The 12,033-nt window shown below is 40.3% G+C and overlaps 1 protein-coding gene across 1 annotated transcript; it reads right to left on the bottom strand.

Annotated features, from left to right (window-relative positions):
* Positions 1-8,067: 8,067 nt before the first annotated feature.
* On the bottom strand, positions 8,068-11,503 carry INS (insulin). The gene is made up of 3 exons (XM_053448927.1): positions 11,452-11,503; positions 10,785-10,988; positions 8,068-8,868 (listed from the first exon to the last, which is right to left on the bottom strand). The coding sequence occupies exons 2-3, from the start codon at positions 10,966-10,968 to the stop codon at positions 8,744-8,746; spliced, it is 309 nt and encodes a 102-aa protein (XP_053304902.1). The 5' UTR covers positions 10,969-10,988; positions 11,452-11,503; the 3' UTR covers positions 8,068-8,743.
* Positions 11,504-12,033: the final 530 nt, after the last annotated feature.

Genomic DNA, 12,033 nt, shown 5'->3' with positions numbered 1-12,033 from the left:
TCATGGCAGAAAACCACACTCTCTAAGAAGACCACATATTTTTAAGAGTTTGGCAAAGAGCACCTGGATTCTTCCCAACACTTTTTTTGGGTGATATGGGCCCTGTTATGTCTGGCAAAAAGTAAATGGTGCATTCAGCATTATGAATCACGGCTCAACGGTCAAGTGGTGGCAGTGTCAAGGCTTATGTGAACAAGAAATGTAATGTTTTGAGATGGCCTTGGGCAAAACCCCAGTGTTGGAGAGAAGAAAGAAGTGGAGCTCATGATGGGGAACTTTTGACATAGATCGAAGGTTACAAATTATGACACTAATTGTCCACAAAAATGTACAAGACATCAAATAAATGAAAAGGGTTAGCCTAAAACTATGCAAGCCAAGTTATACATCTGAGCAAAATGAAACAACTTTATAGCAGGGGCATATTCATAAATTGGGTGGTATGTTGGTGAAGAATAGGTGGGGAGTTGGCAGAGCTTAAACAAATGGGTGCAAGGAGGTTCTGTTAAGCAGTGACCTTGAAGATCCTCTAACAACACGGAACATGCCTAGTATGTGGACTTGGAAATCCAGCCCTGGATGAGTGAGAAGGATAAAGCAGCTGCAAGGTTTCGTTGTGGAGTTTTCCTGAGTTAAAGGGATGCCTTGGTGTACTATGTGTGGGGTAATAACACATAGCAGGCAATGTGAAGTTTGGGATACTTTGCTGGGGATCTTGTTGTTGATGTACTCATGCTCTACAGATGAAAAAGTATAAAAAAGGTGCATGTGTGGGATGTGGTTGGAGTCCACTGGGATCTCTTCTTCCCGTTCGATGAGTCATCTGCAGTCATTATGTCTGAGGAAAAGAAATCAACATGAAAACAGAGGGGGAGATGTGTCAATGATTGTGCTGTCTCTAACTTTAAAGGGATGGTAATGCCCCAATATTTTTAAGGCACCAGAGAGGCAAACATTATTTAACTCACTGATAACTCTTGGTCTAAACTTGCGGTGTTTCACAGTTTGCTAGCAGCTGTTACCCACCTCGTTGGCAGGCATAGCATGAGGTCTTACTGTATATACTCAAGCATCCCATGCATTGGGGGGGTGCGTTTATATATATTCCAAATGCTTTTTACCCTAGAGACAGGATCCATATTTGAACCCTGCCAGCATCCATCTGGCACAGTGGCTCTTTAACACGCCAGAGGGGCTCATGTGTCATCAAGCCAATGGAGACAGAACCGGGGTTTATAGATCTAACATAAACCTTTATGTAGTCATTTTGTCCACGTGCGCTTTGATTTGTATAGACCTGTCTAGGGTTTAAACAGGAAAACCCCAGAAAGAGACTCTGAAACTTTACGAAGTTCTCTATTTATTTAGAATGCTTATGGATATATTGTTGGAGAGTTCATTCTACTTTCATTTGTACTTTTATACATAAAATATTTCTTACGCTTTTATAACATCTGCAATCCCTGTCATACTTAAAGGTCCGGAAGGGTTAAACAAATGATGTTTGCTATGTCTGTGTGACCTGGCTCATCTCGCTTGTAGAGGTAGGGAAGGGTGATCCAGACAGATGGGGGCACCCTCAGTAATTTCAATGCATGCAGGGACCAATGTCTCCCTACCTGTAGCTTAGTGTGGCTCTGCCATGGACAGAACAGTACGAGTTTAGGTATATGCTTTATGTTAATGAAATATACAAAAGGGAGATTGTATTGTCCATGAGAGCCCCGCCAAGAAATAATGCACAATAAAGCATTTTGAACGTGTTTTGAAAACCAAACACATCTCCTACATGGCAAAAAGCTGGGGTGGGCAGAATCCTTGCGGAATCACCCATGCATTTGCAAAAATAACTTTAATGTAAATTTAGTCTCAGTTATCATGCACGTTACAATACATACGATGGCTCGAGTGTCCCTTAAAGTTATCTTTATTGTGTATCAATGTCTATCCTCTTTAATCTGTGTGCTTTTCAAAAGTCTTGGGGACATTTTGTGGTTGGATGACCCTACTGGTTTTAACAAGAATTGTGCATCATTTAGCAGGGTACTGTGGAGTGAATCCGAATACTGGAGGGTAGAAAACACACAGAGAATCCGTCACACGCAGATTAAATTGAAGAAGGGGATTCCATGAAGCAGCCCCCTCTGTTCCTGGAAAACCTCAGCTAGGGGGAGGCAGGCTGAATGGACAATGGGAGATCAGTAACGGAAAGCAGAAGAAAAACTTAAAGTCAGTGAAATGGAATGCCACCAAGGAATCAAGACACGTTAGTGCTTCGTTACTTAAATGATATTATTCAGAGTTTATTGTGGCCAATGACTGACCGTGTACATACACATATCGATATACATATATATGCATTAGTGAATCACCGATAAGTAAACATGTCTTTCTTTGATGTCAGCGGTTTTGAGTTTTGTTAAACTTTTCTATTACAGTAACATTACGGGGTGATGTGTGCTACATATTAGAAAGGCGTTGGTACAAGTGCTCCTCTTGCTGGGCATTTCTAACAACTACAAGTTTATAGCTTAGCACACTAGAGCCCCAGACCATGAATACTGAGAGACCTGTCACATTCTGTTAACAATAAAGTGTATGCAGTGACTTATTAGATCCCAATATTCCTTTTTCCATACCCTGTCCAGGAATAGGATTTGATCTGAAGATATAAATATTGTATATTAGATCAAGCACTGTATAGAGTTAGGTATTATATATAGTATATGATGCTCAAGTAGTCTCTAAATAGTGTTTTTATCCGGATTCTTTTACATCCAAACTATTAAATAACAATAATTGTTATGAAATATAACAGAAATGCATGTTTTTACATAAAGTCACAGTCTGCTTTTCTTCCCCTTCCAAGATCCCCAAGTTTAGGAGCTGGATTGCATTCCAAGGAAAAATAATGAGAAGCTTCTGAGCTTGAGAGGGATCCTGAGCGTTCCCCTGGGAGTTTCTCATGTGAGAAGGGTTGATGAGGGCCTATCAAAGCTCAACAGTTTTCCAAGTTGGATTATTAAAGACCCAAGGCAACTTGGCCTTTACTTAATTTGCCACATAGTGTCAACAATAACAAAATAACTTAAACTCTAATGCTCTTGTAGGGCAGGCCAGCTGGTCAATAGCTAACGAGTGTCTACTTGTCCCAAATGAATTCATTGAGAGGAGGCACCAATGTAGAACTTTGTTATTTTCCCAAATAGGCCACTGGTGCTGTTGTTCAAAACTGAATGAAATAGGTTAATATTATATATATATAAATATATGTTACTATAATACATGAAAGCTGCACTAAAAGCTAGACCCCACAGTTAGAATTCGCAAAAGCAATAAAATGTCTACATTTGTAACAATGTATAGAAAAGGAGGCTTCTAAGTATGAAAATAAACTAATCCCAAAACACGAAACAGCTAAAATATAACAAAAGTAAACAAATATTAAAAACAAAATGGAAAGTTGAAAATACAAAATCCTAGGATCATGGCAGCTCTGCGCACATGTGCTATGAATCAGCCACAGTGCAGGCAGAGTTTAAAACTCTAGTTCATGCGTAGTTTAGGATTTCATCTGGTATGTCAAAGAAGCAACTAAAAGCTGCAGAATCCCACCAAATCAAACACGTTTGAGTGTTAGAAAGATGTGTACTGTGTATGTACACAGTCCAATGAAAAAGAAAGTACACCCTCTTTGATTTCTATGGTTTTACTTATCAGGACATAATAACAATCATCTGTCCCTTAGCAGGCCTAAAAATCTGGTAAATACAACCTCAGATGAACAAAAACACATGACATATTACACCGTTTCATGATTTTGGAGCATTCAGGTGTGTGTTAACACAATAATGAGGAAAGACATCAGCAAGCACCTTAGAGATGCTGCCAATCGATCTGGGAAGGGTTATAAGGCCATTGCCAAACAATTTGAAGTCCATCATTCTACAGCAAGAAAGATGATTCAAAAGTGGAAAACATTCTAGAAAGATGCCAATCTTCAGAGAAATTGCAAACAATGAAGAGTTGCACGACTCTATAGGCCTCAGCTAGCATGTTAAATATGAACGTTCATGACAGTACACTTAGAAAAAGACTGTTCAAGTATGGTTTGTTTGGAAGGGTTGCCAGGAGAAAGCCTTTTCTCTTTAAAAACACAAAACAAACAAAAAAGAACATGGCAGCACTGCTTATTTTTGCAAATTTGCATCTGAAAAAAACACAAGACTTCTGGACCAATGTTTTTTTTTGGACAGACGAGACCAAAATGGAGACATTTGACCATAATGCACAGCAGCGAAAACCAAACACAGCATATCAGCACTAACACCTCATACCAGCTGTCAAGCATGGTGGCTTTAGAGTATCATACCATCTAGTAGGTGCCGAAAACCTGTTATGGGGTCATATTTGAAAATTATAAATTGTAAAATGAGTGTTTATTACATTAAATAAGCCACATAAAAGAAATAAAAAATCCACATGTTAGTAATGTGTCTGTTCTTACGGAAGGAATGCCAAGAATGCAATGTTGAGGTTTAATAGCAGACAGGAAGTGGCAAATATGAGGGCCAATTGATTCTTACCTGGTATCAAATTTTAAATGTCTAAATATTGTGGCTACGCTGCTATTTTATGCATTTTTATTCCCCCTTTAAACCGAGATTAAAATACCGCCTTTCATCCTGAACTCTGTCTCATATACATAACAATCCTATATAATAACCTATTCACTTAAATTCTTCATAGCTACCGATATTCATGAAGGCCAGCTAAGGGCATCCATATACTGAATGCATTCTAGCTCATCCAAGTGTGCAGCATGCATGATGATGGACCATTAGAGAGGGTAATACACCGATCCTGAACCAGGGTACGTGGTACCTTTTGATATTTTATTTATTTTTTGACTACGTTTAGGAGTGTTTGTTCATTTAATCTCAATTTCCTAAAATGAGTCTGGGATTTTTTAGTTTACCCCACATCATGAAGGTTTTATGTAGCCAGAAAAGTTAGGCAGGTTGCAGGTGAAAGGATTGCTCTCCAAGTCTATCAGAGATACATGAAAACTGAGGGATGTCAAGTTCATCTCCACAAAGTTAGGACTTCTGGTAGTCAGAACAGGAACTACTTCTTCTTAAGTTAAATTGCCCCCCCCACCATCAAATAGATAACTGCTTTCTGTGTAATTACTTATTTCATAAGTGTCATGCTGACAACTGATTTTAGTGCTATAATGACTTTGGAGTCACCTTTTTAATCCAGCTATAAGTACTGGTATGTAGGCATTATATATATCATGGCAGAATACACTGGATGAGCAGCATGGGCACCTTCTGTACTGGGTATTTGTGACATTAAAATTTACCCGGACTTCAGTTTAACTAACAGGGTGGGGTTTCTAGTTCATAAACTGAGCTACTGTGATCCGTCTTTCCTTGCCAAGCACCATTGGTAGGTAATGTGTCTTCTAACAAACGGTGTCCTAACAAAGACATTCAGGACACATCAGCTTGTAGGATAGGCTTTTGCATTAGATTTCTTGGATAGTGGATATTATTTACGTGAACTCAGTTTATGTTCAGGGTAAAACATTCCTCCTACCCCCTCTCTTCCAACATGTGTTGTTTTGGACTTTTAGAGTCTGACAGATGGGTTGTGTCATGTTGGGGAGGGTGGGATGGTAACTTAAGTTTTAAACCTTCTCAATGAAATCAAGACTCTTCCACGCCCAGGCAATGCTCTGCAAAAGAGAAACTGAAAAACATGGATTAACCTGTTTATAACCAGGGCCTGACAGAGGATTTTTTCCATAAAATAAGGAATTTTGTATTAAAAACAGGTAATTGTAATCTGCCCTCTCTGAATACTAATTGAAACCAGCTGACAAATTCCAAGCATAAAATACTGGAAGGTTATGTTATAGGGCATAGATGGGAATTCGTGAAACTTTGCAGGCCTCTGATAAGGAATGGGTACTTATCAGATCTTCCGTCAGACGGGGAAGGAGTTAATAGAAGGTCTAGTGTTCAAGTTCGGCAATAATAGGCAATATTCCTAGCAAAGGCTTTAAAAGCGGAAAAATCTATAGGTCAGCCCCATGGTGGGAGCAATACAGAGATGCAGCACAGATCTCTGGAAGGACAGAAGTAACCACGAGGAATGGGTTAATGGAGCTTTTCAGTACGGCACTATCTGTGGTCTCTCTGCATGGAAGGGAAATAGACATCAGCTGAAAGTTATGGAAAGGTCAGAAAATAACTAGGCAAATTCCAGGTGCAGTCTCTCGCCCCCTCAACCCTATCCCCCACCAAATCGTACTAACATTTACCATTATTATCTGCTCCTTTCCCTTAGGTTTGTCCTTTTTGAGCCTCTATGTTTCCCATCGTCTGTCTTTCACCCCTAAATGAGCTCCAATCATCTCGTCCCCACTGCGTTTTTCCCAATTTCACTATTCATAAGGGAAGACAAAATGAGTGGAGTTTAATGATGGGCACTCCTGCCATAGCCATTACCCAACCAATTCCAAGCACATTCCTGGTCTTGCTTTACCCAGTTCTTACCCACATGGCATTTAATCTTAATGAAATTATACGCGATGATGGTCAAACTAATGTTGTCGACCGTGTATCTCTATGAATGAACCCTTCCTGGCATCTTAAAAGGAAACAGCTGACACCTAAAATATCTCTATATGACTCTTTCAGCCTTGATCATGCATATGCTTAATTACTAAAGATTTGAAACGCCTCAGTCATCTGAATTTAAAGTCTATCAAATACACAGAACCCCCCCCAAACCCTTTAAAAATACCATTCAGGAGTGATTTTCTGACCCTGGGTCAAACGGAACTGTTAGTCTGACCTAGATCCAGATAACCTATTTCCCTGTTAATGGATTTTCTCGCCTGGACCTGTATAACGTAACTTCGCAGTCAAAAAGGGATATCTTAATTGCCCATCAAAGAGCGAAGAACATATAGAAATAATAAGTAAACATTACCATTAAACATTCTAGATGTAAGCTTTTACTATTAGCGATTGCGTTAACTGTTGGAGTATCAGCCCAAAGAGTATAACTGTAGTAACAGACGCCTGTTCAGGACCCGCAGAGCACTTCTCTTTTATTATTTTTTAAGCCTATGAAGATTTTCCCTGAAGGGAAAGCACCTATTCGAGCTCCGCAGTGCTTTTCCATTTCCCTTACGCTGTTAAACGAGGTAAATCGAGCATGTTTTCCATTAAACCTTTCATATTGGGTGTCCACAGATCATCACCACAATTAGCTCTCCCAAAATTCTGCAGAGTGTTGTTCCCCTAACCTTTCCACCCTAACCCCCTCCTTCAGTACCAGAGACAAAGCACAGAGCTCCCAGCTGCCTCCGAGCAGGAAGCCCCCCGTCTTGCTGAGAGGGGGGCCACCAGACTGGGGCGGTCAGTCTAAGGGCTTTCCGAGGGGCCTTGAGGTTTGCTTTTTTTTTTGGAAGGGAGCCAAATAGGGGGTCAACTCAGGATAAGAGCATGGGGGGCGGAGAGGAATTGGGGGGCTGGGGGGGGGTAAGCAACAGCGAGTGGCTTTCAGCCAACAGTCAAGACGCCCCCTCCCCTCCCAGCCATAACTTCTGCTTTAATAGAAAGCAGCACTGCTTTCATTACTATGGGATATAAGGTCTTTCAGCTTTGTCAACCCCACGTCCCCTTAAAAACCCCTTCTAAATCCCAGGAATAGCATGCCCTCCTTCCCCGCCAACTTAACCCCAATGCTGCCCCAGCATTCTGCGAGTGTGAGATGAAGTATTTCAGTTTTTGTAGTTTAAATACCAGTTCATTGTCTTCGGAGTGAAAAATCCTTTTTAGGGACGAGAAGAGCTCGCCTTTGTTAGCTGTACACAGCGTATTTTTCCCTCGCTCGTTTCTCGTTGGTCGGATGTAAAAAATCGCCAGCTAATCACAGCGACTGAAAGCCTGATGACAGACCCACAACTTATAAATCTTGACTTAAAGTATTTATAAATCAAATGCATTGCACACACAGTAGCTGGGCTAAATAATACCAGAAGAAGTATTTGGTCTTTTTCTTTGTAGCATAACTTTATTTGCATTCAGACTGAGAGAGAGCGTGAATCGGTTACAGGACACTTACATTGTGAAAGAAAGCTTTGTGTAACATTATGGACATTTCACCCCCATTAATTTTCGGAAGTGCACAGGGACACTTAAATTCTCCTCCATCCGCCTTTGTTTCTCTGCGCTTTTTCACTAACGCCCTGTCTCATTTTTTATTATTAGTCTCAGAAGTACTGACTCGATACCCTCGTATGAACCCACTGTAAAAAAAGAAATAACAGCCAACTTCTGTTAGAACCGGCCACCTGTACTTCTGCGCTAGCAATTCTACCTTTACTATAAAACCAAAAAAAAAGAACACAGCGACATTCTAATAAGAAAAGTCCAGATTTTTGTGATGCAAATAAAACCGCAAAAAAAAAAATACGAATAAATGCAAAACATAACGACGGACATGCTAATTTCTAATATTTACCTATCCCATGGTATTTCTTAACAAAATATTATTTCTAGCATTGCGTGATTTCATATCTGCATGGGATAGCCAAATATATGTATTTGTATGCAGTATGCGTGTTTCTGCGTGTGCCCATGGTGTTCTGCGTCATGATTTTTGCCTGATGTAGCTGGGTATGGGGTGCGATATGAAAGTGCCCTGGCGGTTCGTCCGGTTATCAGTTGCAGTAGCTCTCCAGCTCGTACAGGGAGCAGGTGCTGTGACAGCATTGCTCTACGATGCCTCTCTTCTCAAACTGATATTCCTGCAGCTTCATGCCGTCCATCTCGCTGCCCAGGGACCCTGCAAGAAAAACACAGTATATGTAGATTAGCTCCAAAACAGTAGGACTATATCACCCCACTCACAGGCTAAACTCCTACAGTCTCTTTCCTCCGCCATGTTCACTTGGCTGCGACTGGGTTGGGAGGGTGTTAGCCACCTTTTTTTAATGTGGAGCGCCCCATGCTGGTGGGCTAGGTGGCCAGATGCCAAAAATTATGTAATGCTATAGAACACATTACGTCTAGGGCTGGAGGCCTTAAAAAATGTAGAAGAACCAGATCCAGGTTAGATGGAGCATGATTGATGGAGATGTTTCAGTAAGATAGGACATTAGGGGCAATGATTAGATGGTGATTCTAGGGCAAAAAGGTGAAATGGTCCAACCAAGAGGAATATTCCTTTGGTTGCCATGTTAAGAAGACCACTTAACTTTGCTTCGGGATAATTTTTTGCATATAACCACGTTGTCCCCTATTCTTGGGGTTCAGAGAGAATCAAATATGCATTTATATATTTATATGTTTACATGTCCAGGCCTTGATTTTATACCGAGCCCCCTAGTTGCACTACAGTAACGGTCAGTAAATGTTAATATATTTAATGTTGATGCAACTGTTATACAGTTTTGAAAATAAAATATATTAAATGATTAAAAATATGTAAATTCTGAAAGAATGCCAAATGATACAATGCGTAGCATGACTTACTGCCACCTACAAATTCAGTATATTTTATTCTGACTAATTTGCATAGCGTTGATGGAATAAACTGGAATGAATCAGAAATAAAAGCTTGCTAGTGATAAGCATTATCTGCTTTATGAGTCGCCCTCAACATAATGTTGCTTTCATTGTTAGGAAATGTGGCCATAGTGATCCCGGGATACGGTGTTATTGATAATCTCCTAGCTGTATGAAGCACTTTAGAAGCAACGCCAAGTCTCAAAAAACCACCATGTACACAGCGTATTACAGTGTGTACTACAAAACCACGGCGTCTTTTTAAATGAATCTCTGAGGCTCAATATAATGTTATATAAAGATATAATGTTCAATATATATACTGGAATAAGACAGTAAATCCCCCCTACAGGGGTTATAATCTTTATAGCACAATGACTGAGGAATTGGAGTTGTCCTTCCATTCTGATATCTCTCCAAAGATATCTGTCTATCTTTCCACTGTTTCTAAAACAGTTTCATTTTATAAGGCAAAAGAACACTGGCAAAAATGGTTATCCCTAGTGGTATATTCTCACCTAAGGTGGCGGTTTCAAGGAACATGACTGTTAAGCTCCATGGTGCACCACTTATCTTTGTGCCAGTTATGGAGATCAGAGATCTCCCTTGTAATGCGCCCGAGTACACTATGGAGCACTGTGCATAACCAGCGCCCAGATTTATATCGTTAATATTACATGTTTGAAGGTACACGCAAACCTTAAAGTGGAGAACCAGATGAGTAACAGAAGGTTATTCTGGTCAACCATGCATCTACTGTTGGCTGTAACTATCCGGTGCTAACCCAGAAGGGCCACAGGCTCTCTTGTTGTTAAAGATAGCACTAATTAGATTGATTGGCAATACACAGATTGTATATTGAAAATCTAACTTGAAAGTATGATGGCCCTCCGATGCTGTGTTGGGCACATTTTATCTGTAGGCTCACAGGCCATAGGGTTGATGTTGGCCATTCTGTAATCCTAAATCTTGGACTGTTAGCTCTGTCTTGAGGAGACAGTTGAGGAGCACTGCTTTACTTGACTGAGACCCCCACATACTTATTATATTACATTGTTAATTTTATATAATAAGCCTAAATCATATGCATCCTCCCAAGAAACATTGAAGACGTAGAGATTTCAGCGTGTGGTTCCCCTTTTAGTATTTTCTGTTACAGCCATTGTTTTTTTTTACAAAATGCACACTCCTTACCCTGGGCTTGCTCGATGTCCCGTCTGATCTTGGGATAATAGAAGAAGCCTCTCTGCCCACACACCATGTACAGTGCTTCTACCAGGTGAGACCCACACAAGTGCTGGTTGGCTATGGCGCTGGTGCTAGGTGTAAACAGGCTCAGGAGAATTGCCAGGGGGAGACACTGAATCCACAGGGCCATGGTAAGAATTTGAGAGGGGTCTGAGGAAACAGAAGCAGAGATTAAAAATAACATAGGAGAAAAAGGAGACACCATGGTCTGAAACAGAACAAGGACCCCTCAGCATAGTCATTGTTTAGGAGAATATATGCAAACTCGCATTTCTCTCAAATCTCTTTCCATTGAGCTTTATCTATAAACCTCAATCAAGCATCTACAACAAAAATGTGCCTAAAAAGCATTAAATTGAGATCCCTGAATTCAGATTCTGTCTCTACTTCCATAAACATCCAACTGGCTAGTCTTCAAAAGATGTGTTTCTCAATTTGTTTTCACAATGATACTATTGTCAGTCTCCTTTCTTCCAGCCAACTTTGCCCCCTTATTCAAGACTTGCCCTTCATATTAATTATTTCCCAACTTGTGAAATGAAACAGGTATTGAATACAGCCAGCCTCTCAGAAGTACCCCATGTTATACATCAGAATAAGACATGATACGTACCTGGACAAGTGCTGTGGGGAGCAGAAAGATGTGTATGGTGCACAGGAGAGCTGAGAGTGACCCTTCTGTTTGAGCAGCCTCATTTTATACATCACCGAAACACCTTACCTAAGCACCTTACCGAAATTAGGCTTCCTCATTAGTTACTCCTCCTCAAACAATGGCTAGTAACATTGAAACACACATATGTTCACCTGGACGTGTTGCTTACTGCTGACTTAAATGCTTATCCAACTGAATATCGGCAAATTCTTTCTTTACTGGAATAAAGCATCTCTGGAAAATGACCAAACCATGAACCAAGCAAAATCTGCTCCATCATTTCTAATTCGCGTTTACACGTCATACACTTTGTTTGCACTTGCATGTTCTGATTAATACATAGAAAGCATAATGTTCCAAGCAACAGATGCAGAAATATAATGTTACCAGACCTCAAACCCATGGACCACCAGGCATTCATTTTAGCCTCAGTGTTTGTATGGTGAGCAAAAATAGTCACAACTGCAGTTCTTACTTTTTATTTTTATTGTGACTTTTTCGTGGACAATAACAATTATGCAAAAAGGGTCCAGCATTAAT

This window comes from Spea bombifrons, chromosome 10, assembly GCF_027358695.1.
Source record: "Spea bombifrons isolate aSpeBom1 chromosome 10, aSpeBom1.2.pri, whole genome shotgun sequence".
Taxonomy (NCBI): domain Eukaryota; kingdom Metazoa; phylum Chordata; class Amphibia; order Anura; family Pelobatidae; genus Spea; species Spea bombifrons.
This window is presented reverse-complemented; position numbering and strand designations above follow the sequence as displayed.